At 50.5% G+C, this 25,219-nt stretch overlaps 1 protein-coding gene across 1 annotated transcript in view; it reads left to right on the top strand.

Moving 5' to 3' along the window:
• SLC16A2 (solute carrier family 16 member 2) overlaps positions 1 to 14,326 on the top strand; it is a 34,312-nt gene extending 19,986 nt beyond the window's left edge. The window contains exons 2-6 of the mRNA XM_057400649.1: positions 5,856 to 6,000; positions 9,377 to 9,839; positions 10,254 to 10,397; positions 10,928 to 11,156; positions 12,360 to 14,326. Of these exons, the coding sequence (XP_057256632.1) occupies positions 5,856 to 6,000; positions 9,377 to 9,839; positions 10,254 to 10,397; positions 10,928 to 11,156; positions 12,360 to 12,580 (1,202 nt within the window). The 3' untranslated portion in view covers positions 12,581 to 14,326. The remainder of the gene's footprint in view (positions 1 to 5,855; positions 6,001 to 9,376; positions 9,840 to 10,253; positions 10,398 to 10,927; positions 11,157 to 12,359) is intronic.
• Positions 14,327 to 25,219: the final 10,893 nt, after the last annotated feature.

The following is a 25,219-nucleotide window of genomic DNA, read 5'->3' as shown; positions in this document are numbered from 1 at the left end:
CACTCTGCGTCTGCCGCTTGCCAAGCAAAACCACAGATCTGTCTCCATCTCTGCTTAACATGGCCACAGGACAGCTAATATTGAGACTTTCCTCTCACATAAGCTGGTATCTGCCACTTAGTGGTTACAGGAGGTGGCCTGGGCACTGTCCCTTAAAAGTCCCCTGTGTCCTTGAGAGCAAGGGAAGGCAGAGAGGCCTGATTGAGAGAGATGTGGTGTGTTTTAAAGCACAGTGTATTCCCATCCTGTCCTGCTCTGCTTCCCTGTGCTCCTGGACCAGGTAGAACCTGATTCTTTAGGTTTCCTATGGCAAAGACTGGATGGATGCCTGCTGGGTCTGGGAAGCTGTTGTGTTATCTGTGGTCATGGGAACGTGCAGCGATGATGGTAGCTGCCACTTCTCCAGTGACATTCCCACTTTTCCTTAGCCTATTCTAATACTGTCACAAACAGGGCACTGAAAGGGTCTTTAGCCAGACCTGACCTTGAATAATTCCTCTGAATAATTCCATTTATTCCAATTTCCAGTCTTTTATGGAATTGTTTCCGAAAGAAGGAAGGGGGCGGGGGAGAAATCAGCCAAACCTGATAAAGGAGGACTTTGTTCTGAAGCTTTAGGGTATGGTACCAAGCAGGGCTTGCTATACAATTAATGAGTTTATCTGGCTTTTAGCTGCACGTGATGCATGGTGGCTGCCACCGCATGGCCCTACCACCACCTCCCATCCAGAGGAGCCCAGCTGCTCCTCAGCTTTGGTTTGCTGCTCTTTAGCTAAGTTTCCCATCCTGCTGTGCATTGCAGTGGCCTCCTCAGATGTGACTTTGTGTCTGCCTTCATTTAAGCCTTGACCTACCCTGCTGGGATGGGCTCGGTCCATGGGGGGTGTTGAGCACATGGGGCCAAGCCGCCGGGAGCATTTCAGGCTGTACTTTGAGCAAGAGGATGACGCAGATTGCTTTTTAAGGGCACAAGATAAAACAGCTGCTTCATTTCCACTGCAGATGTGCGGCGAGTGGCATGCATCAGCTCCACAGGGGACGGGGACAGTCATCTGCTTCCCCACAGTGTCTATGTAGGTAGGGCCATCAGATTGCTTGGACTTACAGGCCACCTGCAAAGGGAGCCGGGTGGGGCTGGGAATGGCTTTGAAGATGTGTAATGAGGTTTATCATGCTAGCAGAGCTTCCCTGTCCTCAGAAAACGGGAGTCAAGGGGCTACTTATTCCTTGGAGGAGCAGTGCAGATGGGGAGATGGAAGTGAATTACCTTTGGCTGCCGCATCTCTCATCCAAGAAATGCCAAGTGCCGGGGGAAGGTGACCCGCTGCAGCATGTCCCCATCCCCTCCAGCAGCCGCCGTGTCCTGGCTGCACCGCACAAGCGGGAGAAGCCGCGGGAAGCGAGGGAAGACACTTCCTCCAGTGGCGGATCTGAGGTCACCTCCTGGCCCTTGATCCCTCCAGCCGGAGGTATTTGGGTCAGCGGGGAAGCACGTCTGAGAGCGACGTCCCTTCCTCCTCTCTCCCTGGAGATTAATTTTTAAAGGAACAAATAGGCTTGGCCGCAAGTGCTACGCAGTACGAGGGTTTAATGATGTTTTTTGGAACAATGAGCTAAATACCAGGATCTGCGTCTCGGAGTGGTGATGTATTCTCCTGTTGTTTCTCACCTTCCTGCCACCCACCTTGCTCCGCTCCCAGAAACCTTATTCGGCTCAGGAAAAAGCCAGCAAGGAGCTTTTCATCCTTTTGGGATGGCCACGCATGAAAGAAAGCTGATCCGGTGTCTGGCAAGTGGGACCTGCCTGGACTGACCCCAGGGGTCCTGCCTGTCTCCTGCTACCATGAACATGTGGACATGGTGCTCATAGCCCTCCCTGGTCCCTTGGCATCACCAGCCCTATTGCAGGTCCTGACCCCCATGTGCCAGTCCTCCTCTGGGTCTGCAGCAGCACTGGCATCCTCTGGCAGGAGGAGAACGTAGTGACTGAAGCATGCCTGGTACCAGAGCTCCATCATGGGCACAGCTTGATGATGTTGGGCTGATGGTAAAATGGGTCACCTGCCCAGTTTCTACTGCCTTGAGCCCGGAGTGGTGCCAGTGCTGAAGGTTCAGCTTGGCCACATCTCCTGTATCACTGCATCATATTCTTCTTGGAGATCCTCAGCCACTGTAGTCCCGTGTCCATGTAGAAGGACTTGTTGCTTTGGACCTGCCATAGGCCAACAGTTTGGCTGTCTTTGTGAATCAAGGTGGGAGTAAACAATTCCCACCTTGAATAGCTGGAGCTTCACCCTGCTGTGGGAGGGCTGCTGGTGGGATGCTCCTCTTGGTCAACCTCTCTGCTCCAGCGAAGGGGCACTTGCCCCATGCTGGGCTCTTTCCATACCCCAAAGCATCCCTAGGACCACCAGGAAGGTCCCATCAGCTCTGGAGGCTGCCGGTGGCCTGAGTGGCAGCAGGGTGTCATGATCCCTGCCAGAGCAAGCAGCAAGGAGTGGGGTACATGATCTGGGGGGGAGAGGGGTCATGGCTCCCTAGCTGCTGTCTCATTGCCTTCAGGAGGGATTTTGGGTGGGAGCAGGGTGGCATGGGTAGGGCTGGTCTTGATGTATCTGACAATGCCAAGCAGGGTGAGCGGAGAGGTGGCTTTTGGGGAGGGACAGCATGTGTTGAGCCACTTCTAATGCTACCAGCCCCAAATCAGAAGTCATCTTTGCTCCTCCTCACAAAAGGAGATCACTTTAAATGCTTTTTTCTGCTAAAAAAACACCCCAGAAACAAACCCTAAAGAGGTGGTTTCTGAAACTTTTGGTGTTTCCTTAAAGGCAGTCCTTGGTAGAGGGGTTTCTTGGCCAATACCAGCCCGATCCCCCTGCAGCATCCAGCCAGGCAGCTCCAAAACCAGCCACTCCAGGGACGTGGTTGGACTCATGGCACCTTGACACTCAATCAAGTCTCAACCCGACTCCTGTCCAAGTTCTGCGCAGCTCTTGAGCTCCTTCCAGCCCCATCCCCAGCTGGATTCAGTCCATTGTTTCTTTCAGGATCTGCTTGATCGCACCATGCCACTGATAAGGCTTCGCGCCTCTTGTGGGGGCTTGTCTTTGTGTGTTTCAGTATCTTGCCCACGTTATCAGCCACAGAGGGTTGCGAGGTGTGGCCGGGTGAGGAATTAACAATCTCATCCAAACCCTATGGAAATCAGAAGCAAAGATTCCCCTCTTTTTATTTTTATCCCGTGGGCTTTAAATCAAGTCGTAACTTCTCCAGCATCGGAGGAGCTGCCGAAGGGAAGCCCTGACTCAGGCTGGTTAAGCCCTGTCTCGTTTCCACCAGAGGAATAGCTGCCTCTGCCCTTCATGTCTAGGAAAATCCAGGAGAAACTCCAATACTGTGTTGCACAGATTGCTAAAAATAAACCCTCATTCCCTGGAGCGGATCCAGAGACTCCGGCTCCCTGTCTAAAGGTGCGGGTTTGGGGCCACATTTCACCTGAACCTCATTTTTATCCTAGCCTGTGGTTTTCTGCCTTGGCTTTCCTCCAGCCTTGCCCTGACCCAGGTGAAGGAGATCACCACCATCACAGTGAGGATAAAACGATGGGGAGGGAATCACAGAGCCCCTTCCCCAGGGGCTGCCTTGGTGTGAACCATGCTGGAAACAGAGCTGGGACCGAGGTGACTTTCTCCTGCCCCCAGATCTTGCTGAGGTTTCCTCCCAGTGCTGGAGCTCGCCCAGCCCTCCTGGCTTCCTGGGGCTTCGCTGGGAAGACAAAACCCTGCTCTGGAAGTGAGGCTATTGTTCTTACTAATTTTAACTTCATGTTCTTCCCCAAGCCTATTTTTATTCATTGCTTGTGGTAAGCCCTTTCTCTAAGGTAGAGCAATTTGCCACGGGACTCTATTTTTGTGTTTACCGGTTTTAATTGAGTGCTATCTCCTTTTGACAAACCCAAAGCTGGAGGAGCTTTTAAGCGCCTGTTGCTGAGCCTCTCGCCCTGGGTTTGCTTTGATCTCTGCAGGTGAGTGCGTGTTTTTAGGGCCAGAGATTGATACTGCTTATTTGCATGTAAATCTCTGCGTTATTAAGCTCTGAATCTGGCCCTTTAAATTTAATACTTTGCTTTATGCTTTTATTTCCGCGTTTCTTAAAGTAATTTCCAAAAATAACAAACTTCAAACATGATGGGGCCATCTAACGTTTTACTGCCTTGGCTGGAGTAGAAGGAACATTTCTGGAAGTATATTATCCAATTTAACAAGCCTTTTCCATCTTGGCTTTGCTCCCACCCCTCACCCCCTCTCGGAGTTGTTTTGGACGGCTCTTTGGAGCCGTGCCACCTAATCCTATTAGAAGGACTTTCATTGCACTGTGCCTTATGTTTATAACCAAGAAAATCAGCTGGAGAGGGGGGGTCCTCTCTGTCTCCCTCACCCTTCTGTGTTTTGCCTGGTGTTGAGACAAGAGCCTGGCAAGTCCCAAAGGTTCCAGCTCGGACCTTACTTTTCTTTTCATTGCTCTGCTCTGCATTTGTTAAGGAAGACTTCAGACTAAATTGGGTCCTAGAAAACTTATAACTAATTTGGAAGGGTTAGTTCTTCCCAGGCTAGCAGGGGCTCCTTTGTGTGGTCCTTTTTGAAAGGCAGAGGTTGGAGAAGCTCTTGTATAACCAGGGTTTGCTATTTTTCTGAAGGGACCTGGCTATTTTCTGAAGATCCCACAGCTCTCGGAGGAGGGGTTGTTATTGTACAGGGCTGTGCTAAAAGGGTTTGCAAAGTGTCTGGTTTGGGTGCAAAAAACAACAGCCCAAAAAAAAGGGATTAAAAAAAGCAAGGAGCACATGTCCTGGGGCCTGTGTGGGGCAGATCGTGCTTGGCAGCCCGGAGCTGGAGCTGGGAGATGCTCCAGGAGGTCCCTCCACTTGGTGCCAGGTAGGGCTGGGGCCCCCTTGTCTGTCCATCCTGCCTCACACCCCACCAAAGGGACTGCTTTCTTCTCCTCAGAGCTGGTAAACTGAGATGTTTTTCCTTACCACATTGCTGTTCTTGAAATCCTGCCTTTCCTCCCAAAAATAGTCACAGAAACCATTAAAGAGAGACAGTGGAGGGCAGGGAGAAGATGATGAGCTGAAATAATCTGGGAATAATAAAAGCTTCTGGAAAAAAAGATAGACAGCCAGAGAGTGGTTTTCTCCAGAGGTGGGTTGGAAGGAGACATGAGATCATGGTTCACTTGGGCATCACCTGGCAGGGCCAGGGCTGTGATCCAACCTGGCACAGCCCATGTGTCTCCCATCAGCTCAGCTGCAGTGAGAAATCCCCAATGAACATGGGGCAAGGGGCAGGTGAGACAGTCCTGTCCCTGGGGAGTGGTGAGTGAATAAGTGTGGTACCTGGGGACACAGAGCTCAAGATGGGAAACCCTTTATAGCCAAAGCCAGGGAACAGTGAGCTCTGAGGAGCTTGTGGGGGGCTCCTTATGGAAACAGCACAAGTGGAAGCATCATTAGGTATCCTACATCACAGGACGCAGGGCTCCTCATCACACAAGGGCCATTGGGAAAAAAGCATGGAAAGCTCAGCACCTTCCCTATGACACATGTGAACCCAGTGGAGGGGAATAGAAGGAAAAACTGACCAGTGAGATGCTGCAGATTGCACCCTGTCTGTGATGCTGCTGGGCAGCACAGTTGATAATAGTGTTCTTTGTGAGCTGTGCCATTAGTAACAGTGTAGTGGGTCTGCGTCTCTGTACGGCCACCCTCAAAGCTTGAGTTGGTCCCTGTTTTTTCCCCTCCTGGCCCCTATTTAATGTTCCACCCTGACCTTCACCTTTCTTCTCTTTCTCCCCAGCATGGGTCGGCTCCTTGGCCATGGGCATGATTTTTTTCTGCTCTCCCATTGTCAGCATCTTCACCGACCGGATTGGCTGCAGGACCACGGCAGCAACGGGAGCTGCCATCGCCTTCATCGGGCTGCTCTCCAGCTCGTTCACCAAGTAAGGCTGTAAAGAGGCCATCCAGCTCCTCAGCAAGCTCCTCTTCCTCGCTGTTCCCTCCAACCCCTCTGCCTACATGTTGCTGCTGCCTTTTGGGGCTCCTGGCATCCCTACAGGCCATGTGCAGCTCATGTGTGCTCAGTCTTTTACTCTCCAAAGTGAACCAAGTTGCTCTTTTGTCCTTGTATAACAAGAGAGCAAATTTTACTGGGGTGAGGGGCTTTAGCTTATGGGATTTCAGTTCTCAGGTCCTTCATTTGGTCTTTAAAACACAGTGAGAAGTTGGCAGTGCCTCTTGCAGGCAGCTCCAAAGAGACACTCGTGCACAAACCCATTCTCTTTTGCAACCAATTTCACATTTGGTACTGAAAGTAAATTAATGCTTAGTAAATTTAGCGGATGCATTTGGATGTTAGGTATACTTGATTCAGTGTGAGATTTTTTCCAGCCCAAGGCATTTGCCTCTTTGTGGGAGCAAAAAGAGGTCACCTCTGGGCTCCTTTATGCAGCACATGTTAAAGTGGAGTCTCAAGGGCACTACGGAGACACCCTCCAAAGAGGCATTTTTCTGTACAAAAAGCATTGCTTTGGGTTGGATTTCAGTTAAAATCAACATTGTTTTAATTAAAATGCTTTAAGTGGCTTTTTTTAAAGCAAGTACACACTAGTTTCCCAGCGGGCAAGTTGCCTCTGCTGTGCTCCTCCCTGCCCACCCTGCCTGCACAGGATAGCAGACCACCAGCTCCCTTTCACCCTGGTCATTGAAAGCTTCATGTTTGCCCCAGCCCTGGTTCCCTGTGGATAGGTGCTGTGTGATGGGTCCCCAAGTCCCCAGCAGTGGGAGCTCCCCACGACATGGAGGGAGATTGGGTATGGGGGCAAATTTCAGCCAGTGGCCTTGGGGTGCTAAAACCACCTTGGGAAGCAGCATGGGCAGCAGTGTGGAAAGAACCACACTCTGCAGCTTCCTCTGCAGGTGCCACCCCTTTGTGTTCCGAAAGATAATAGTAATCGGAGAAAGTGCAGTCAGTCCTGAAGGGATGCTGGGCACCTGGCAGTGCAGATCACAGGCGCTTCCCATGTAATCTTGCTTTCCTTCTAATCAACGAAGCTTGTAATATTCTCCCCCCTCCTGTAAAATGTTCGTGCAAAGAAAAGGAGCTCTTGGGACCGTATCGCTGCCAGTGGTCCGTTGTGTTTGGCTTAAAAAGAACCCAACCGGCACAGACAGAGAGGAGTATTATTTCCAGGAGAGCTCCAGAGCTGAAATTCCCATTTCCTGCCTTTTTGCTCTCGGTTCACATTCCTTTGGCTGCCTTTTAAGGGAGAAAGGAGCCCCTTTGCAGCTGGACTGCAGCGAGGGAAGCTGCCTTCGGCACAGCCGAGCCGGAGGAAGAGCAGCAAGGCTGTGGGATTTGGCACTGCTCCATCTGGATGGCGAAGGCCAGTCCTGAAATTTGGAGCTAGCAAGTCCTCCTCACCCAGAACAATGGAGAAGCTTTTCTTCCTGGTCCCCCTTGCTAGCTCCCCCAGCCACAGCTGGAGATGACCCACTCACTGCCAGCTGTGCTACATGCACTGGTGCAGAGGGAGCTGCTGTTCAAGAGCTGCTGCTGCAAAGGGAGACACAGCCTGGGTTTGGTGGGCTCAGGCAGGGTTGGATCAAGCCTGAAGAAGCCTTTATCTCCTGGTTTCTCTAAAATGGGTTTTATTTGTCCAAATGGAGGTTCAGGGGGTTCCCAGCACTGCATCAAGCTGATCCAGAACCCCACTCAGCCACCGAGCCTCCAAAGCTCACGTTCAGTACCTCCTGCTCTCAAAGTATTGGGAGTTTCATACGAAAACGACTAAAGGAACAAAATATGGTGAAAAGTAGAGCTCTGGGAAAGGCTAAAGTTTTCTGGATGGGGTTGGGGCAAAGCTTTTTCTCTTCGCTGCACACATCAGGATGTCTCCTGCACTCATCATCAGCTCTTTCCATGGGAGACCTTGTTAACCAAGGGAGATGATGCCCATCCCACCACAGGGCAGATGGCCGATTCCCAGCAAGCAGGGTGGGAAATCCTGGATAAAAAGCATGGCTAAAAGGAGCCCATGCTCATGCAGGGGTGTCTTAGCATCAGCACGGAGCAGATGGCCAACCGCAGCATTTGTCTCCATTTATCCAACACGTCAGCTTAGTGCAGTGCCAAAGCTGGTGTGACCCAGCTGAGATGACCAGGGCTGGTGTGTGGGAGGTCGGTGACAGCCTGCATGGCCCAGCTGCTTGCCTGGCTCCTGCAGAGGGGGTTTCTGATGTGGCTTCATTCTGGAGTAGCTGGAAATTGCCTTTTGTGACAGTCGTTTGTCTTTGAGCCGTTGGGTACAGCAAGCGTGCTCTGCTCTCTGCTTGGCTAGCTAAAGAGACAAGCATGTAATGGAAGAAATTATGAGGTTGTAAATGTTTTGTCAGCTTCAAACTCTCTGTTAGATCTGGGCTGCTGTCTTCTTGCTTACTGCATGAGCAGCTCTCAGTAGCGCACGAGTTGGTCTGAGTGTTGGTGTAAAGACCCTGTTTGTGCAGCGTGCATAGCGGGTGAGCTGCCCAAAAGGTCCCATCACACTCTCTTCCCAGACTTGCAGCTGAGCGTACTGCATGGGGATGAAGAGAAGTCTTTCATGTGGGGAGCAGCACAATGGGTTATTTGCGCTGCCTAAATTTAGGCTCCTTTCTCTGCTGCTTTTGTTGACAAAACTGGGCTGGCAATTGGGAAATGGCTCCTTCCAAGGACTCTCCACCTGTTGTGTAGAGCAGGCGCTTCGCTCCCTTCTTGAGAGCAGCTACCAGTGTAAGGTACAAACGAGATTGATTAACTGTCTAATTGAAGGTCCCAGAGCAGCTTAAAGAGCAACAACTTAATTACCCAGCCTGGAGTCTGGGCAGAAACTCAATGTTTCCTTCCTAAGTGCCTAATAACCAGCAAGGCCGGTGCCTTCTGCTTTCAAACACTGGGTGCAGAATGTTTTCAATTAGTCCTTTCAGTGGGGAAAAAATGTATTTCCAGCTAAAAATAACCCACCCTGGCTACCTTTAGAAAACCTTGCTTGTTGTACTTTAAAAACCATTCCCAAGGAGGGCAGGTTGGCTGCTGCCCTCTCCTCTTTGCAGAAAGCACTCCCCAGCTAGCCTTCATGTTCTGGAAGATTTAAAGTGCCAGCTGTGAAATGAGGATAATCCTTGCTTTGGCTAGGAAATAAGCTCCTTGAGGCCAGCCTGTCTGTGTAGCACCTGTGGCATGTAAGACCTGGGTCTTGACTCAGGACCAGGGGGAAGAAGGCTTCCTTACCTGTGCGTAACGTAACCACCTCCATGTGTTTTGGGTTTTTTCCCCACTAGGTCCCTGGAAGTTCGCTATTTCACATATGGGATCCTCTTTGGCTGTGGCAGCTCCTTCGCCTTCCAGCCCTCGCTGGTCATCCTTGGTCACTACTTCAAGCGCCGCCTTGGCTTGGCCAACGGCATCGTGGCCGGCAGCAGCTGCCTCATCTCCGTGCCTCTTCCCTTCTTTCTGAAGGTTGTTGGGGAAGCCATTGGGCTGGCACATACTTTCCAAGTACTCAGTGCCTTAATGCTCATCCAGATATTCTTGTCCATGACCTATCGGCCCATCTTGCCGCCTTCTTGTGACTCTCGGCAGGATGGGCAGGACAAGCTGGGCAGCCGGAGCATGCGGCAGCAATGCTGGTCCCAGACACGCAAGTATTTCAACTTGAGGATTTTCCGGAGGAAGACCTATCGGATTTGGGCCTTTGGCATCGCTACTGCTGTCCTGGGATATCTTGTACCCTACATGAACCTGGTAAGAGCCTTGGCTAGGTCTGGAATTGAAGGGAGGTCCCTCTCTATGCAGGCAAGGAAGAGGTGGGAAGGTGGAGATGGGTATTAGGGAAAGGGCCACCAAAAGCCTTGAAACTAAGAAACTGCTGCAGGCAAGTCCTGTAAACAGGGATAATGATGGGAGGAAGCAGCTTGTTAATGCTGCCGTGTGTCCTCTGTGCCCGGGTGTGCAGAGTGGGCACTTCACATGGCTCCTGAGAACAAGCATCGGTAACAGGAAAAGAGGAGGGTGTTGGGTTGATACGTGCAGGTCAGCTTGGTGTAGACATGAGGGTCACACAACCACAAGCTCTCTGTGGGAAGTCTCATTCTTTTTCTAGGATATGAGCGGGATTAACCGAGGATTCACATCCTTGCATCCTTCCCTCCATCCTAGGTAAAATACGTGGAGAAGCGATTTCAAGAAACCAAAAAGGACTGGATCCTCCCTGTTTGCCTTGGAGCCATGTCAGGGCTGGGGCGCTTGATTGCAGGCCGCATTGGTGACTGCATTCCCGGGCTGAAGAAGATTTACCTGCAGGTAAGTTGTGTCCAGCCCTCCATGTAGCTGCTGGCTAACCACTGTGGGTCAGGGGATAGCATCTCTACATCAGAATTGGCACTCTGCTTAATCACTGTCAACTACAGACTGCAAATCCTTTCCTGGTTATTAGCTAACACCCTTGTCTGCTGTTAGGGAAGAATATTTATTATAGAAAGGTGCACAGGGAAGTTACACGCTTGATTTGAGGTCTCGGTGTGCGTTCAGTAATCAAAATCTGCTGTCTCAGCTCATCCCAAATTGCTGGACAGCCTCTCACCTTCTTGTGGTTTCTGAAGAACAAACTGCTGAAATGTAGCAGCTAATCCAGCAGATAATCCTTCCCAAAGCTTCTTAAAAGGTTATTCATAAAGGCCTCTCCGAGATGAGAGCAGAGGCTGGATGGCATTGCTGGGTCCAGAGGAGGCAGCGATGTCATTGACCTGTTCAGGATCATCCTCATGATACTTCCTGCTGCCCATCCCCACTCATCCTGCACCCCAATGATGTGCCCACTTTTTTCTCCCCAGGTTGCATCCTTCGTGCTGTTGGGCATCCTCTGCATGATGATTCCCCAGTGCCGAGGGTTTGAGGGTGTCATTGTCATCTGCCTCTTCCTCGGCCTTTGCGATGGCTTCTTCACCACCATCATGGCCCCCATTGCCTTCGAGCTGGTGGGGCCCATGCAGGCATCCCAGGCCATAGGGTACCTCATGGGGCTGATGGCTGTGCCCATGACCGCGGGTACGCCGATAGCAGGTTGGTAGTGCCGCGGTGCCGGACCTGGACCCAGCTGTTGGGAGTGAGCAGATCCTTGTAGAAGCTTTCAGCTGTGGTGATATTTTGGTGTAAGATGAGATATATTGAATATGTTTGAATTTTCTGAGTTACCACATTGCATGGGGGCTGAAGAATGGGTGTAGCATCACTTCATTGCTATGTCCTGTAGCATCTTGGGGCCTTTCTCCAGGGTGATGAAAGGTGACCAGAGGGGAAACAGTGAGAGTGACCCAAGATCACATTAATTGATTTCTGTTTGAATCTGAGTTGAAAAATGGCAGATAATTAGGTTTTTAGAAGTCATTTTAGATATCTGAAGACTGATGGTTAATAGATAACTTCAGCCCTTGGATTGTTGAATCAAAGTAAAAGATGGAACCACATGAACCTATGTCTTCCCAAGACTTGGGTATGGCCTTAAGCACAGTAATAACCACAATGTCCCTGACAGTGAGCAGCAGAATGTCTGCATCAGCAATTGCGAAGCTAAAGCTGTTTAACTGCCTCTGATCTCTCTGCTTCTGGCAGCCAAATTCAGTTTAACACCCCCACGAAGGAACATGGGGTTTGCAGATGTCTTGCTGTTAGGGTGCTGCTTCAGGCTTGCTGAGTGAAGGGGCTTGTTTCATGGACATAATCCCCAGGCAAGAGGGATATTCCAGTGCTGATAAATAGCAATGTGTTATTCTCCAAGGATTCCTGGCTGTGTCAGAACTTGTCAAACCAACAAGTGCAGAACCCCATTGGTTTTTAAGGGATCGGTTATTGTTTGTAACTGACTGAAATCCCCATAGTTTGCCTTCCAGATGGGGGTCATCTGCAGAGGAACAGCCTCTGCCCATTTTTCTTATGAGATCCTGGCCGGCAAGGCGCTGGGAAGAGTCACCTGAAATGTTTGGCTGTTTAACACTGCCTCAGCTTGTGTATGGGATTGTTTGGGATGTGTGCCAGTTGCGTCCTGTTCTGGTTAAATAGGAAGGACAGCTGAGGCTTTCCTTGGCTTCCTTGCTGCACAATGCTGGCTGTGCACATCCTTTAATCAGGAGCATACAAACTCCAAGGAATGCAATGGGAAAAGGATTGGTTTAAAAACCCAGATCTGGTGGTTGGAGCACTCAAGGACGGAAACGAGTTGGTCATTAGACTGACAAGGCTATAACAGCTGTTGTTCCTCTCTTCCAGGATACCTCAATGACTATTTTGGGAATTACGACGCAGCCTTCTATTTTGCCGGAGTGCCCCCCATCATCGGCGGCTTGGTGCTCTCTGTTGTCCCACTGGTCCATCAGAGGATGCTGAAGAAGCAGCGCCTGGATTCTGGCAAAGACAAGATGCTGTCCTCGGAGGCGGTGGTGAACGGGGAGCTGCTGCCAGGCTGTCCAGCCTCTGAAGCACACATATAACACCCCGCTCACCGACACTCACTGTCACCACCAGCAGCCTCTCCATAGCCCAAGCACAGGTCCTTTCCTCGATGGACCATAATTCCCAGTGATTGCAGATGCACTACGTTTGTAAAAGAAAAACCCCCACAAAGTTCTTCTAGTTAAAGGCTTTTAACTAGCAGAAACGCTCTTTTCTGGGGACAATTTTGGTTTCAAAGCCTGTTTTTGGTGGTTTTTTTTTCCTTTAACCATTTTTCTAAGGAGAACTTTCTCACCAGGATCCAAACTTGATCGACCTCCTGCTCCTCTCCCTGGTTTTCTATACGTCACAACAGAGGTTTACAGCTAACAAATGCCTTTTCAAAGCAGGCTGCAGATGGAGCTTGTGGAAGCAGCTGCCCATCCTTTGCCACCGACTGGTGCCACTTGGGTGTCATGTCCAAGCAGGACAGCCCCCTCCCGTCCAGCACCAGAGGCTGGTTTGGAGCCAGCGGATCAGAAGAAGGAAAAAGGCTGCTTTAGTCCAGTGCACAAACCAAATAAATGGTCTGCATGTCCTGCTTTAACCTTCTTGTTTCCTTTTCCGCTGCTTTCCCACACACCAGGGAGCTGCAGCTGGGACCATGGGGAGCTCAGCCAGCTCCAGTCTTTCCACCCTCATCCACCAGAGCCACGCAGGAGCAACATGTTCCTGCAAAATATGCCTTAAAAATACATGGACGAGACCAGCAGGTCCCTTAGCCACTTTCCACCTCTGTTTTCTTACTCAGTGACTAATGATTGGGCTTTCAAGGTGTGAAAGAGAGGAGCAGCTCCCAGCACAGCCCACAGGATCTGGCTCTGCAAGGTGAAAGCCATGGGCAAGCGGCTGAGATGGACACATTGGAGATATCAAGGCACACAGGGTTTGGGGTGGAACCCCATGGGTTATGGGTTCACTTCATGCCAGGAGGCAGCTTCCCTGCCAGGCACAGGGCACCCATGGGTGCATGGATGCAGTTAGATCGGGGTACAGGGTGTCACTGCTCTTTTTTTAGGGCCAGTTGTGTATCATGCAGCAATAACCATATGTTAGTATTGGCAGGGGAAGCCCGGTGTTTCCAAAGGGTTTGAAAGCCCTGGCAGTGTTTAACTCTGAGCCTGTGTGTTGCTGTGCAGAGCAAGTGCAGGGTCAATGCTGTCCCCAGAGGGAGAGAGCTCAAGAAAGCAGCACAGCCCATGGGTACCCACCACACAGAGCGAAGGCAGAGCTCAGCCTTGTGTAGCCCTCCTGCCTCGGTGGGTCCCCATGTCAGTGGTGCTGGCCAGGACCAGGGTACCTTTTCCTGGGAATAATAACCCAGGAGAGAGCAAGAAACAAAGCTCATGTTTATCCTGGCTGCAAAACCATCCTTTGTTGGGTTTTCATTTTGTTCATCTGCCATTACAAAGTGAGAAGCCTGAAGAGGGTTGTGTGCCATGGGAATCATCCCTCAGTCCCCCCCATCCCTCATGTAGGGGTTTGTAACACCGAGACAAAGCTTTGCTGTTGAAACTTGGTTTCATTGGAGGCCATCCTGTGAGCAGCGGTGGGACCTTTGTATATAGGCTCAGGATCCTGCATGTCCCTCTGGTCCTGGTTTTAATCCACGTTGGCTAATGCATTAGAAGGTCTTGTGGTTTTGTGGCCCTTCTGTCCCCGTATGAGCTTGAAAATTAACTGGTGTCTTGTGACGTGTCTGTTTATGACTATAAAACAAGATGTCCATTTGCCTCTTTCTTCTCTATGCTTTTCTGTGACTGTTATTACCCTTCATTGCCCATATTGCACCATCTGCTACAGCTCTGCTGACCCATCGCTTGGTTTAGGAGGCCGTAGGAGGCAGCAGAAGCTTCACTGGGAGGCAGGACATTGCCAGGAACTGAATCATGGTGTCCATGCTCTGGCCGCATTGGGATTTGCTGGGTTTATCCTAGGGCAAGGCATTAAAGTGGTGTTTTTCAGTTGGGAGCATTGGCAGTGGAGCATCTTCAAAGCCATCTGATAACTGAATGAAAGAAGTAAGTCTTTTTGTGAGCTGGGGCCTTTGTTCAATGAAGTTCTTTAAATCATGTTTTTCATCTTAATGCCCCCTGAAGGAAAGCTTATGAGGGATTTCAATACAAGAAACAGCTTCTTCAGATCAACAAGAGGACCAACAGAGCTGCCTCAAACCCATGTCTGGCCTGAGTGAGAAGCTGCACGGCAGAAGCACCAATGACTGCACCCTCAAGAAACTTTGTTGTGGTAAAACCTTGCTGGTCCTAAGGTGATTTATGCTTCAAATGCCAGATTTCCACAGATTTCTACTTGCCTTACATGCTCTGCCTGCCTGCAAAGGTCTTTGCCCCGGGAGGAGCCTGCATTCAGTGCAATGTGTGCTTAACGCTGCAGCAGCATCAGACCAACTCTGTGTCAACCAGGAGCCAGCGAGACTCCCAGGAGGGATGGTGGTACCCATGTTCATCCCTCCTGAACTGTGGTCTTTGCCTACTGCTCTTTTTATCAGCCCTCTAGGAGATTTCAAGTGATGAGCTGCATTCATGGACTACCTGAGTCTGGTCACCCTCATCCTATCCTGGACCAATATCTGGGACCAGCCTCCCAAAACAACTTTCAGCATCTTTGTCTGGTCAGGAACCTGTCCTTGATCAAGATGAGGGCAAATTCTGCATCAGAGAAGGCATGTTTGAGCAACAGCAATGAAAGGTTCACCTCATCTGCAAACACAGAGGGGAAGAGGAAGGGCAAAGGTTGGAGTAGTCTGTCAACATAAAGGGGAGTATTTTGGGGTTGGTTTGTGAGCTAAATGCTGCCTCTTGTGTGTGTGGTTTGTCCCTTGAGTATCAGGCAGTTTAAAAGAATTTTTGCAGACTCGTGGCATGTGAGAGGTGGGATTGTGGCCATTTGAACGTCTATAAAGAGGGAGAAATTGCATTGGTCTCCTAAACATCCTCTTAGCCTGTTGTAGTCTTGTGCTGTGACAGCAAATAGGTGCAAAAAGCTCAGTCCTAAAACCCCCCCTGTTTCTTCCTGTCAGGATCTACTTATCTTTGCCCAGCACATCCACGTCCTCCTCTGGACGGACGAGGGCTGAACAGGAGGCAGCATTCACAGTGATACAAGGAAGAAGCTCTTCCCTGTGAGGGTGGTGAGGCACTGGCACAGGTTGCCCAAAGAAGTGATAAATGCTTCATCCCTGGTAGTGTTTAAGGCCAGGCTGGACAGGGCTTGGAGCAACCTGCTCTAGTGGAAGGCGTCCCTGCCCATGCCAGGGGGTTGGAACTGGGATGATCTTAAGGTCTTTTCCTATCTGACCCATTCTGTGATTCTATGAAAACTGCTTTTTATTCAGCTTCCTAATAAACCCCCCCAAACTTGTCCCTCCACTGTGAGTGCCGGGCTGTGATTCCTGCCCTGCTCCCTTGGTATGGGAGGGGAAGGTGGAGCCTGGCACTCCGGGCTCAGCCAGTTTTGGGGACCACGGGAGCAGGTTGAGTGCCCTGGGTGGGAAAGGGGTGGAAGGGAGTGGGGAGGGACCCGCTTTACTCCATGGCCAGGGTGTTTGGAGAGCTGCAGGCTCGCGTGTAGCCTTATGTAAGTGCACAGCAAGCACAGGGCATGTCCCAGCAGCGCCCTGCTCGGGGCTTGGCTGGGGCTGCCTTTCTAAATCTTTAGCTTGAGGGTGTTCAAAACCGAGTTGTCTTTTCTTCCCTTTTCCTTCTGTTTTTTTTGGTGCTGCAGAGTGAGGCCTGGGGTTTAACTCCTCTTGCTCTGGCTGAGGGATGGAGTGGGAGCACCAGCCGAGCTGGTAGGGCTCGGGGGGTGCTTGTTTTCAGCTTTCGGGTCTCCTGGTGATGGGCAAATGATCAGGGCAGCAGCTGCAGGAGCTGCCCGGGAAGTGCCATGATTCATGGCTTAGAGCTTTTTTGCAGTTGTGAAACAAAGCTGGAACCATCTGTGGGAGCTGCTTCACTGCAGCGTGCCCTGCCTTGAGGTCCTGTGGCCAGGGAAATGCGTGTTTGGAAGTCACATAGCTGAAACTTCACAAATTCTGGCCACTCATTGGCCGGGCTTGAGGTTTCCTACCATTGTCCTGCTGTGGGAGCTGTGGGAAGGCCTCATGCTAATTGCCATCAAAGCTTGAGGGCTTTTGCAGGTCCGCTGCGGTACCATGGGGTTTGGACCCCTACTTTCAAGACGTTTTGGCTCTGCCTCCCACCATCGTGGGTGGTTTGCAACCCTCCGGGCTGAGCTGCCTGGTCCGGAGGAGCCAGGAGCAGGAGGTGGCCTGCAGCTGGGCCAGGACATTCCTGACCTTCCATGCCTGACAGTGCCACGATGATAGAACGTCTCTTCTGGCGTTGGTACGTTGGTGCTAGGAGCGATTTGCACTGGGCAGTCTGATTTGGTGCTGAGGATCTCATCTACGCTTGCTCAGATCACTCTGGTTCAGCATCTTGGGAGGCTTAGAGAAAACCCTGGCTGACATCTGCATCTGTATGTGGTCATACAGACCTCAGAGTAACAACCTGCATAAAGGTAACGTGGACCAAATCCTCTGGACTCCGAGGGGGGCAGATCCAGCTGCCCCTTGCCCATCCCTCCAGCCTTCACTGCAACCATTACCAGCTTTCACGTGCCTCCGTACTCAACAGTTTCGTTTGGGGGTTACCTTGGTTATTTTGGCTTCAGTAATTTTCACGTTGGCAGAGTTTGCTTCTCCTTATCCAGCTGGAAGCAGAAAACTGGAATGACTTTGAAAGCCCCAGCTCCTTTGCCAAGGCAAGCGGGGCAGCCCCCTCCCACCGCCCAGCCGCTGCCTTTCTGCCACAAAACCCACACTTGGGCAGCTCTTTTGGGCATTTTTGTTTAACCTTTGGGGAGAGTGATGTGATTGATGGGTGATCCTTAAATACTCCTCCAATGTCCTCTGCATAACGCAGGGCAGGGATGGAGCTGGTACTGTTATAGAGGGGCTCAACCGGCAAGCAATAAACCAAAATAGAGCTGTTTCCCTTCTTTTGGAGAGCCTCTGGAAGGAAAGCAGACACAGGGACAGATAGAGCTGCCATCCCTGGGCAGCTCTGAGTGGGTTTTGTGGCTGAGCTCCAGGGGTGGTTGCAAGGGTGACCGTCCCCTTGGCCAGGGGTTGACCATTGCTCCAGGGGCTTCATCAGCTTGGCACAGAGGCTCCATGGAGTTTAGTCCTGGCGACACTGAGGTTATCACTGGGCTGTGGCAGGTCCATCCTGCACAGCCCCTTTTGGGGTGATGTGTTGCTTTATCTTTGCAAACATTGCAATCCCCTTAGTGCTCCCACCAAGGACAGACGCTGCCAGTGTCCCCGTGTCCCCTCTTCCCACACCAGTCCTGCCACCAGGGTGGTAAAACACCAGCACTGATTGCAGGAGCAGGGCTTGGGTCCCTGCTCCCTGTGGAGGCAAAGCAGGAGGGGAAAGTAGAGCAGACCCTCCTGTTTACTGCAAAACATGGCTTTGGAAGGAGGTTTTATACCTCTGAATTTTCTCCTCTTTGTGTAGCATTACTTCCCAGCACTCACCCTCATTCCACCTCCAACCAGCAAGGCACACGTAGCTCTTAACCATAGCATTATAGGCAAGACTTAGTGTCCATTTTACTAAGGAATGAAGCTTTTCCTCTTTTCTGTTTGTTCATTTTCAATCACGGCCTGTAAGACGAGTTGTTTACTGGAGCAGGTTTTTGTGTAGCATCGTTGCTGGTTGGTGACGGCCAGATTGCCTCAATGCCGTTGGGTTTTTGGCTTCAATCAAATCGTTTTGGGAAAGAACACGGCTTCTTGAGGCCTCAACTCTCCCAGCATATCCTGTTTCAGCCATTTAAACCTATTAAAGCTGGAGACAGGACATTGCTGGAGAGGCTGAGGGCAATTAGGAAATTACCCCGCTCTCCCTCCCCTGCCCTGGAATCCAGCAGGATGAAGCCAAATATTTGCTTTCGGATGGGTGGGTTTGGAGCCAACTCCACATAAAAGCACCGGGGCAAGGCTTGAATTTTGGGTAACTCGTGAGACAGCTTGTTTTTGAGGCAGGACCTTCAGTCCTGCTGCCATCACCCCCCGCTCAGTGAAGCCTGATGTGGTGCCTTTCTCCTGCCCTGCCGCTGACCAGGGCTGTTGTGGCCGGTGTTAGCTCCGGATGGAAAAGCTCCTGCCCCAGCCAGATCCTGTAAAGTGTCCTGGGCTGAAAGCAGTGGCCTGAAAGCAGCCACAATTCCATGCAGAAGTCAGGCCTTGAAGTCCAAAATGATTCCTTTTGTTGTGCCATCTGTTCCTTGTAAGCCATTTGTATTCCCTTCACATTTTGTATCTGCAAGTCAAGTATTTGAATGTGTGTCTTAAACAGTATGAGCATCCTTTCAAAATGTGAATTCCTGGTTGTTGAACTGCAAAAAAGAAGAAGAACCCAACCTCCCCCCTATTAGCACATTTTTGTAATTAATGTTTTATGAATGTTGTTTAAAAAAATGGTGTAGAATAAAACCAGTTTAAAAAGGAACAGTGTCCATGCCTGCGTCTTGCCAGGTTTCCTCTCCCTGTGGCTTTCCCGACTGCTGCCAACTCTGCCTGGTGCCTCCCCAGGATTTCCATAGAAAAGGGGCTGGGCTGGTGGCAGTTTAACATGGGAGTTGTTCTTATCAAGCCTTTAATACACCCTGAGGAAAGGCTGTATTGAGGTACTAATACCTAAAGGAGAGACGAGCTCCTGACGCGAAGGATGCAGAAGGATGGAAGCTGGATGTGGTGGCGGTGGGTGGAGGATGGTCCTTGTCCCTCCCAAGGCATAAAGGACTAAAACCAATGAAGAAGCTGAAAGCATCTCGGTGCCCAGAGTGGTGCCAGTGAGATCCCTGTGTGTCACAGGGGCAGGCTCCCCTCCATTGCCCTGGGCACTGATTTGGCTCCCATCAAGCTTTTGCTCCATGGGGGTTCTCACACAGGGACAGCATTGTAGCTTGTCTTTTAACTATTATTAATAGCATCATTTCTCCCTTTTGGCAGCAGTCTGGGGGCATGGTGAAGCCTCCCAGGTGTTAGCACTGATCACAGGAGAGCTACTCCTTTCTGTCAATAAAAGCAGTTATGGGAGGGTTGAGGGTGGGAAACACCAGGGCTGATTATGCATAAGTGATGCTCCTGTGGCTGTGAGACATTGAAAACAAGGCTTTTATCAAGGGCTTTGTATTAATGATTTGTTTATGCTGGGTGCTTCAATTGCCATTAGATGAAAGCTGATGGATGCATTAGTTTTGTATAGCTCAGGGTTTTTGTTTTTTTTTTTTTAGTTTAAAGTGCATCTGAACCCTTTTTCAAGTTAGGGATGTTTACTGCAAATAGTCTTTAAAACCAGGAGATAACAGCTGGTAAATAGAGATTCAAAGGGAATGAGAGTACAGCAACCAGCTCCTCCGGAGGACTCGGTGCAGTGCATGCAGGGACACAGCTGCGTCCCAGGCCTGAGAGTGGAAAGCACCGTGTGAACATGTGGAGCTGCACAGAGCTTCATTTACAGGTAACACAGCAGTCAGTGTGACCTGGACGTTGTGATCATTCCTGCACATCTGGAGAGGGTGCTGGGGTGTGTGATAACAGCGGGCTGCACACCCACAGAGACACCCAGAGAGGGATGGGTGAGCCCATCTGCTCATCACAGCCCATCTCCACAGGCTCCAGGTGAATCAATGCATAGACATATATGTACAGATGTACCTCCATAGGTGTGTTTGGGCATGTGCCCAGTGGGAATCCCCACTCAGCCTCACTGCTGGCTGAGACCAAGGCTCTGCCAGGCTCCTGGGGCTGGCCCTAATGGATGGAAAGCTGGAAAAGTGGGGAAAAAAAGAGTATTTTAGATGGGAGCAAATCCCTGAGTTTTCCAGCAGAAAAGCTGCAAACTAGAAAAGACCAAACCAAGCAACAGCAACAAAAAAAGAGTGTTTTCATTATCATAACACAATAGTTAAGTGTTTATGTAGCTATTCATGCATTAACATTGCAAGAGCATGGATTAAAACAAGCTGATTCTAGATAATGGTTTACATTTGTACTTACAAAAGGCAACATTTACATGGATGTTTTCTATCTCAAATGTGAACCACATGGCAATGTTTTAGGTTAATAGTTACAAATTACATATGGTTTTAGCTCTGTATGTATGCGAACGGCATATATGGTATCTACAGCTCCATTTAGCTGTTATTGTTAATTTATACATGCATACTCCCACATATATACATGTGTATGTGTGCCAGTGGGGGAGGCTGACCACCTGCAAGTGGTTACTGGGCATTTGGAGGGTGCTTTTTTGCTCCTCTCCCTGCGGGCTCTGGGCTGGGCTTGTTCTCTTTCATTGTCTTCTCCATCTGTTTTCTTTCTGCAGGACGCTTAAATATTATAACCCTTAAATAATAAATAAACCACCCAAAGCCAGTCTGCAAATGCCTTTGAAGGAGGCATTGATGAGTGGCCGAAGTGTTTCTTTTCTGCCTCTAAACGCTACTCCTTCCTAGAGCCATTGCTTTGCTGTCGTTATTTAAAGCAATCAACCATTTGGAAACGATCCCTTCCCAGGGCTTTTCAGCTGCACCCATGCTCAGCAGGGATGGGAGGGCATCGACCTGGAGGGGTTTGGGATGCTCTGCCCCAGATGGAGTGCTAGGCATCCATCCCCAGGTCCTGGGATGTGTCAAAGAAGGGAAAGAACACGCTGGAGGGGGTGAGCGTTGGGGTGAGCTCAGGATACACTCGTCTTCCTGCGGGTTGGGTCCCAGGGACTTTTCAAAATGCAATAGGGGAAACCACTTAATACTGGCAGCAGGGCAAAGCCAGGCAGGAAAAATGCATCTGTGCTTAGATCTAAGGCAAACAGCACAGTGGAGGCATGGAGAAAGGAGGAGAGGGGGGAGTGCAAGGTATGTGTGGCTGGGAGGGAGTGAACAGACCAGGCTCCCTGTGGTACCCAGGAGCCAGACCAAGCCCACCCCACCGGTGCGGGAACAAAGCAGCACACTGGGCTGCAAGAAGCACTGATAGTGTTTGGAGTTTGTTATTCATGCTTTATCCCGGCCTAGGCTTCGGGGTGTGCTGCCTTTTGATGCTGGCACAAGAGCTGCACCGAACAAGTCCCTCCCCATCTCCTGCAGCCCCACTGGATCCCGCACTGGGAACACACACAGCATGGGGGCTTTTTCGGCTGGGTTGTGTAAACAGCCCCTCCTGTGGCTGCAGGGTGTGAGTGTGTGTGTGTGTGTGTGTGTGGTGTCCCCACTGTCCTCACCTGCTCCAGCTCCCGCTCTGGCACGCACCTCGGGTCAGGGTTGTGTGGTTATCATCTGGTGCTGCTCATCTGGAGCATTGGTCAGGCCGGACCAGCCCCGTGGCTGACCCTGCATCACCCCCAGCAGTGCCTGCAGCCCTTCCACTCAGCCCCCAAGGACCCGAGCCCATGGTCCCCAAGTCTCTTCTTCCAGACCTCCTTTGCACCCTCGTGACCCAACCCTGAGGATCCCATGGTTTTCCTCTGCCCGTGTTCTTCTTCCACCTGTGTTGATGTTTTCAGCAGTCCCATTCAGATGAGCACAGCTCAAAAGCCTTTTCTTTATTCACCTTTACCCAGTTTCCCTTCAGTTTAATTCACCTCCTTTTTCCCTTCCCCTCTTCTGTCCTTCATCCCCTTCCATCATTTCCCACACCCTGTCCTTCCTGGCCACCACACATGCAGGGAAGATGGATGAGCAGCACTGCCAACAGCAAGCAGCTTTTAGGGCATTTTCCAGCCTCCCACAATATTTCAGTTTATTCAGATGCATCTTTACAAATTAAAGCAAGAAGATGCCAAAGGTGCCAGCAGCAAACACCGAGTCATTTCCAAGTTTATTCGGGATTTATTTAGGTTGTTTAGAAGTCAGAGATTAAACTGTTCCCCCCACTGCAGATCCTCCTGCCTTTCACCTGCCGGGCGCTGCTTCCCCTCGGCCAGCAGCGAGCGATGCTCACTGCGGGCGCGCAGCAATCCCACCTCCCTTCCTGTCACAGATCCCTGCGCTGGGATCAGATGAACCCTGAAATAGCTTCATTTCAAGAGCTTTCACACCCACAGCACCCTTCAGTACCAGGCAGCCTGTGGGCAAGGTCTTGGTCTGGGCTGGTGTCAGGGCTGTGAAGGGAAGCGACCAGAGCAGGTATTAAAGCCAAGAAAACTAGCCAAGTGCTTTTTGCTTCATGGCTTCTCATCCAGGACCCATCACAACAATACAGGAGCAAAGCTCCTGCTCCAGAGCAAAGAACCAAAGGCCGCGAACTTTCAGCCTGGAGGAATCACGTTCTGCAAATGCATCCCCAGACATCAAACCGGGGCAAAAAATAATCCCTGCTGATGACTAGGCTGGTGTCCCTGCTGCTGCTGCCATGGGAGAGCCCACCACAGCCCCTGTGCAGCTCCCATAATCCGACTCCCAACGCTATCGCAAGGATGCCGCCTCAGCCTTTTCCTTAGGAACCGAGGATGCTGCTGGTGTAGGGTGCCAAAACCCAAGAAACCCTCAGCAAATATGGGAGGACTCCTGGTTTATGAAGTAATCATTGTTGAGGGGACTTGCCGCCAGCGTTTCCACATGCTTGGCTGAACAGGGGATTTATTCAGGGGAACAGTTGGAGCATGCAGCACCAGCATCTCATTAGCGTCACAGACAATGCCCCTCCAGTTCAAGACTAAAAAGTAGGTTTAATTTTCCCTATATAACTTCATTGTAAGGGTTTAGGGAGCCACAACAGAGCTGAATTTAAGATCATTATATTAACAGCCCTGAAACAGGTTCAACTGCGCTTGAAGCAGCCGGGAAGGGCAAGAGAGCAGCAGCCAGCCTTTGCTTTCCTCCCCTCCTATTTCCAAGCACTGGATCCCACTTCTTCCAGAAGAGGCCTTTCGGAGGTGAGAACCCCCCACATACATGGATATTCCTGCACTCCCATCGCTCCGGGATGGACAGGTTTGCCAAACACGACGTTTCTCCTCCCACCCAGCAGCAGGACCAGCAAAGGGCCAAACACATTCCCCCGTGAAGGTCTGGATCCGCCACAGAAACGTGCCCTGAGGGGAGGACCAGTACAGTGTAAAAGGTTACAGGTCTAAGCACCAAAAGGGAGGAACAAGGTTATATAAAGTTTTACAGGTCAGGACAAAGACCTCAAATATATTAAAGAAAACAAACATAGGGATGAAGTCAGCCACACACGTGCTCCAAGGATGGTTTGGACTCTAAGCAATTTGAATCACAGAATCCCAGACTCCTTTGGGTTGAAGGGACCTTAAAGCTCATCCAGTTCCAACCCTGCCACGGGCAGGGACACCTTCCACTAGAGCAGCTTGCTCCAAGCCCCTGTGTCCAACCTGGCCTTGAACACTGCCAGGGATGGGGCAGCCATTGGGGTTGATCAGCAGCTTTTAAGGAACAAATACAGGGCTGCCCAAACCAAAGGACTTCCTAAAGGGAGATGTGGGGCTGGAGAGAGCGACCTAGCAAAGAACTCCTGATGCAGAGTGTGGGAAATGCTTCATGGATGAAGTCACCGAAGTAAGAGTTAACACCAACATTAAAGACAGTTTCAGACGGAACTGCACACTTGCAGAGCAAGACAGACCGCGGAGCTCAAGACAAATCACATGGGAATGGAAGGGAAATAGAAACCACGCTTATCCAAGAGCTTTCCCTGCGGAAAGAGGGAACTGGAGCTGAATCCTGACTCAGTGCAACTCTGGAGAAGCCCACGACTTTCCTCCTTACCCACCAAAGAGCAACACTCACAGTGCTGTTGAGCATCAAGGCACCCAAAACACGGGGCATCGCATTTCCAAGCTATCCATCACCTTCCTACCTTGTCTTTTGTTTTACTGTCATCACGCCCCTCCCGGGGAGCTGAGGTGAGGGAAGCTGATAATGAAGATGCCTTCCCACACCCTAAAAAATTCCCTTCCCACTCAAGTATTTGCACGTACATCAGCTACTGACTTTAGGATGGTTTTAGCTTCTCCTGAAAGCCGCTGAACACTAGTTTTAGGGAGACTCAGCCCTGACCATTGGGCCCTGATAGCGGCAGGCATCCATAGGAGTCACAGCTATGACCTGAAAGACCACGTGCAGACACTGCTTTGGTATCTCACATCATCCACTGACAGATTTACACTAGGCTGGGACAGTGAGATTTATTGCTTCAGTTTTATGTGGTAGAGAAGCAATAAATCCTTCCAAGAAGTCAACTCTACCATTCTGGCTCCTTCCTTTCTGCCCAGCCTCAAGCAAAAAGCCTATAGAGGAAATAGATTCCTACCACATCCATCATCGTTTACTCCAGCACGCTCCCACCATAAGAAGGACAAACCCAAGGAGTGATGATTAAGCACAAAATGAGCACTTCATGCATTTTATTGTCTATTTAAATTTGCATTATGACATCTTACATAGGAAACAAACACCTCCTAAATGTTAGCTAGCAAATCTGGTCAAACTCTTGTCCCATGACCTCAGAGCACCATTTGGTATTAAACATGTCCAGTAGAAACAGCTGTAAAGCACTGTATGAAAGAAAAAAAAGGGGAAAA

This window comes from Pezoporus wallicus, unplaced genomic scaffold (assembly GCF_028554395.1).
Source record: "Pezoporus wallicus isolate ANWC-B61680 ecotype Strahan unplaced genomic scaffold, APGP_CSIRO_Pwel_v1 contig_8803, whole genome shotgun sequence".
Taxonomy (NCBI): Eukaryota; Metazoa; Chordata; class Aves; order Psittaciformes; family Psittacidae; genus Pezoporus; species Pezoporus wallicus.
Note: the sequence above shows the minus strand (reverse complement) of the source record. Positions and strands in the feature narration are given on the sequence as shown.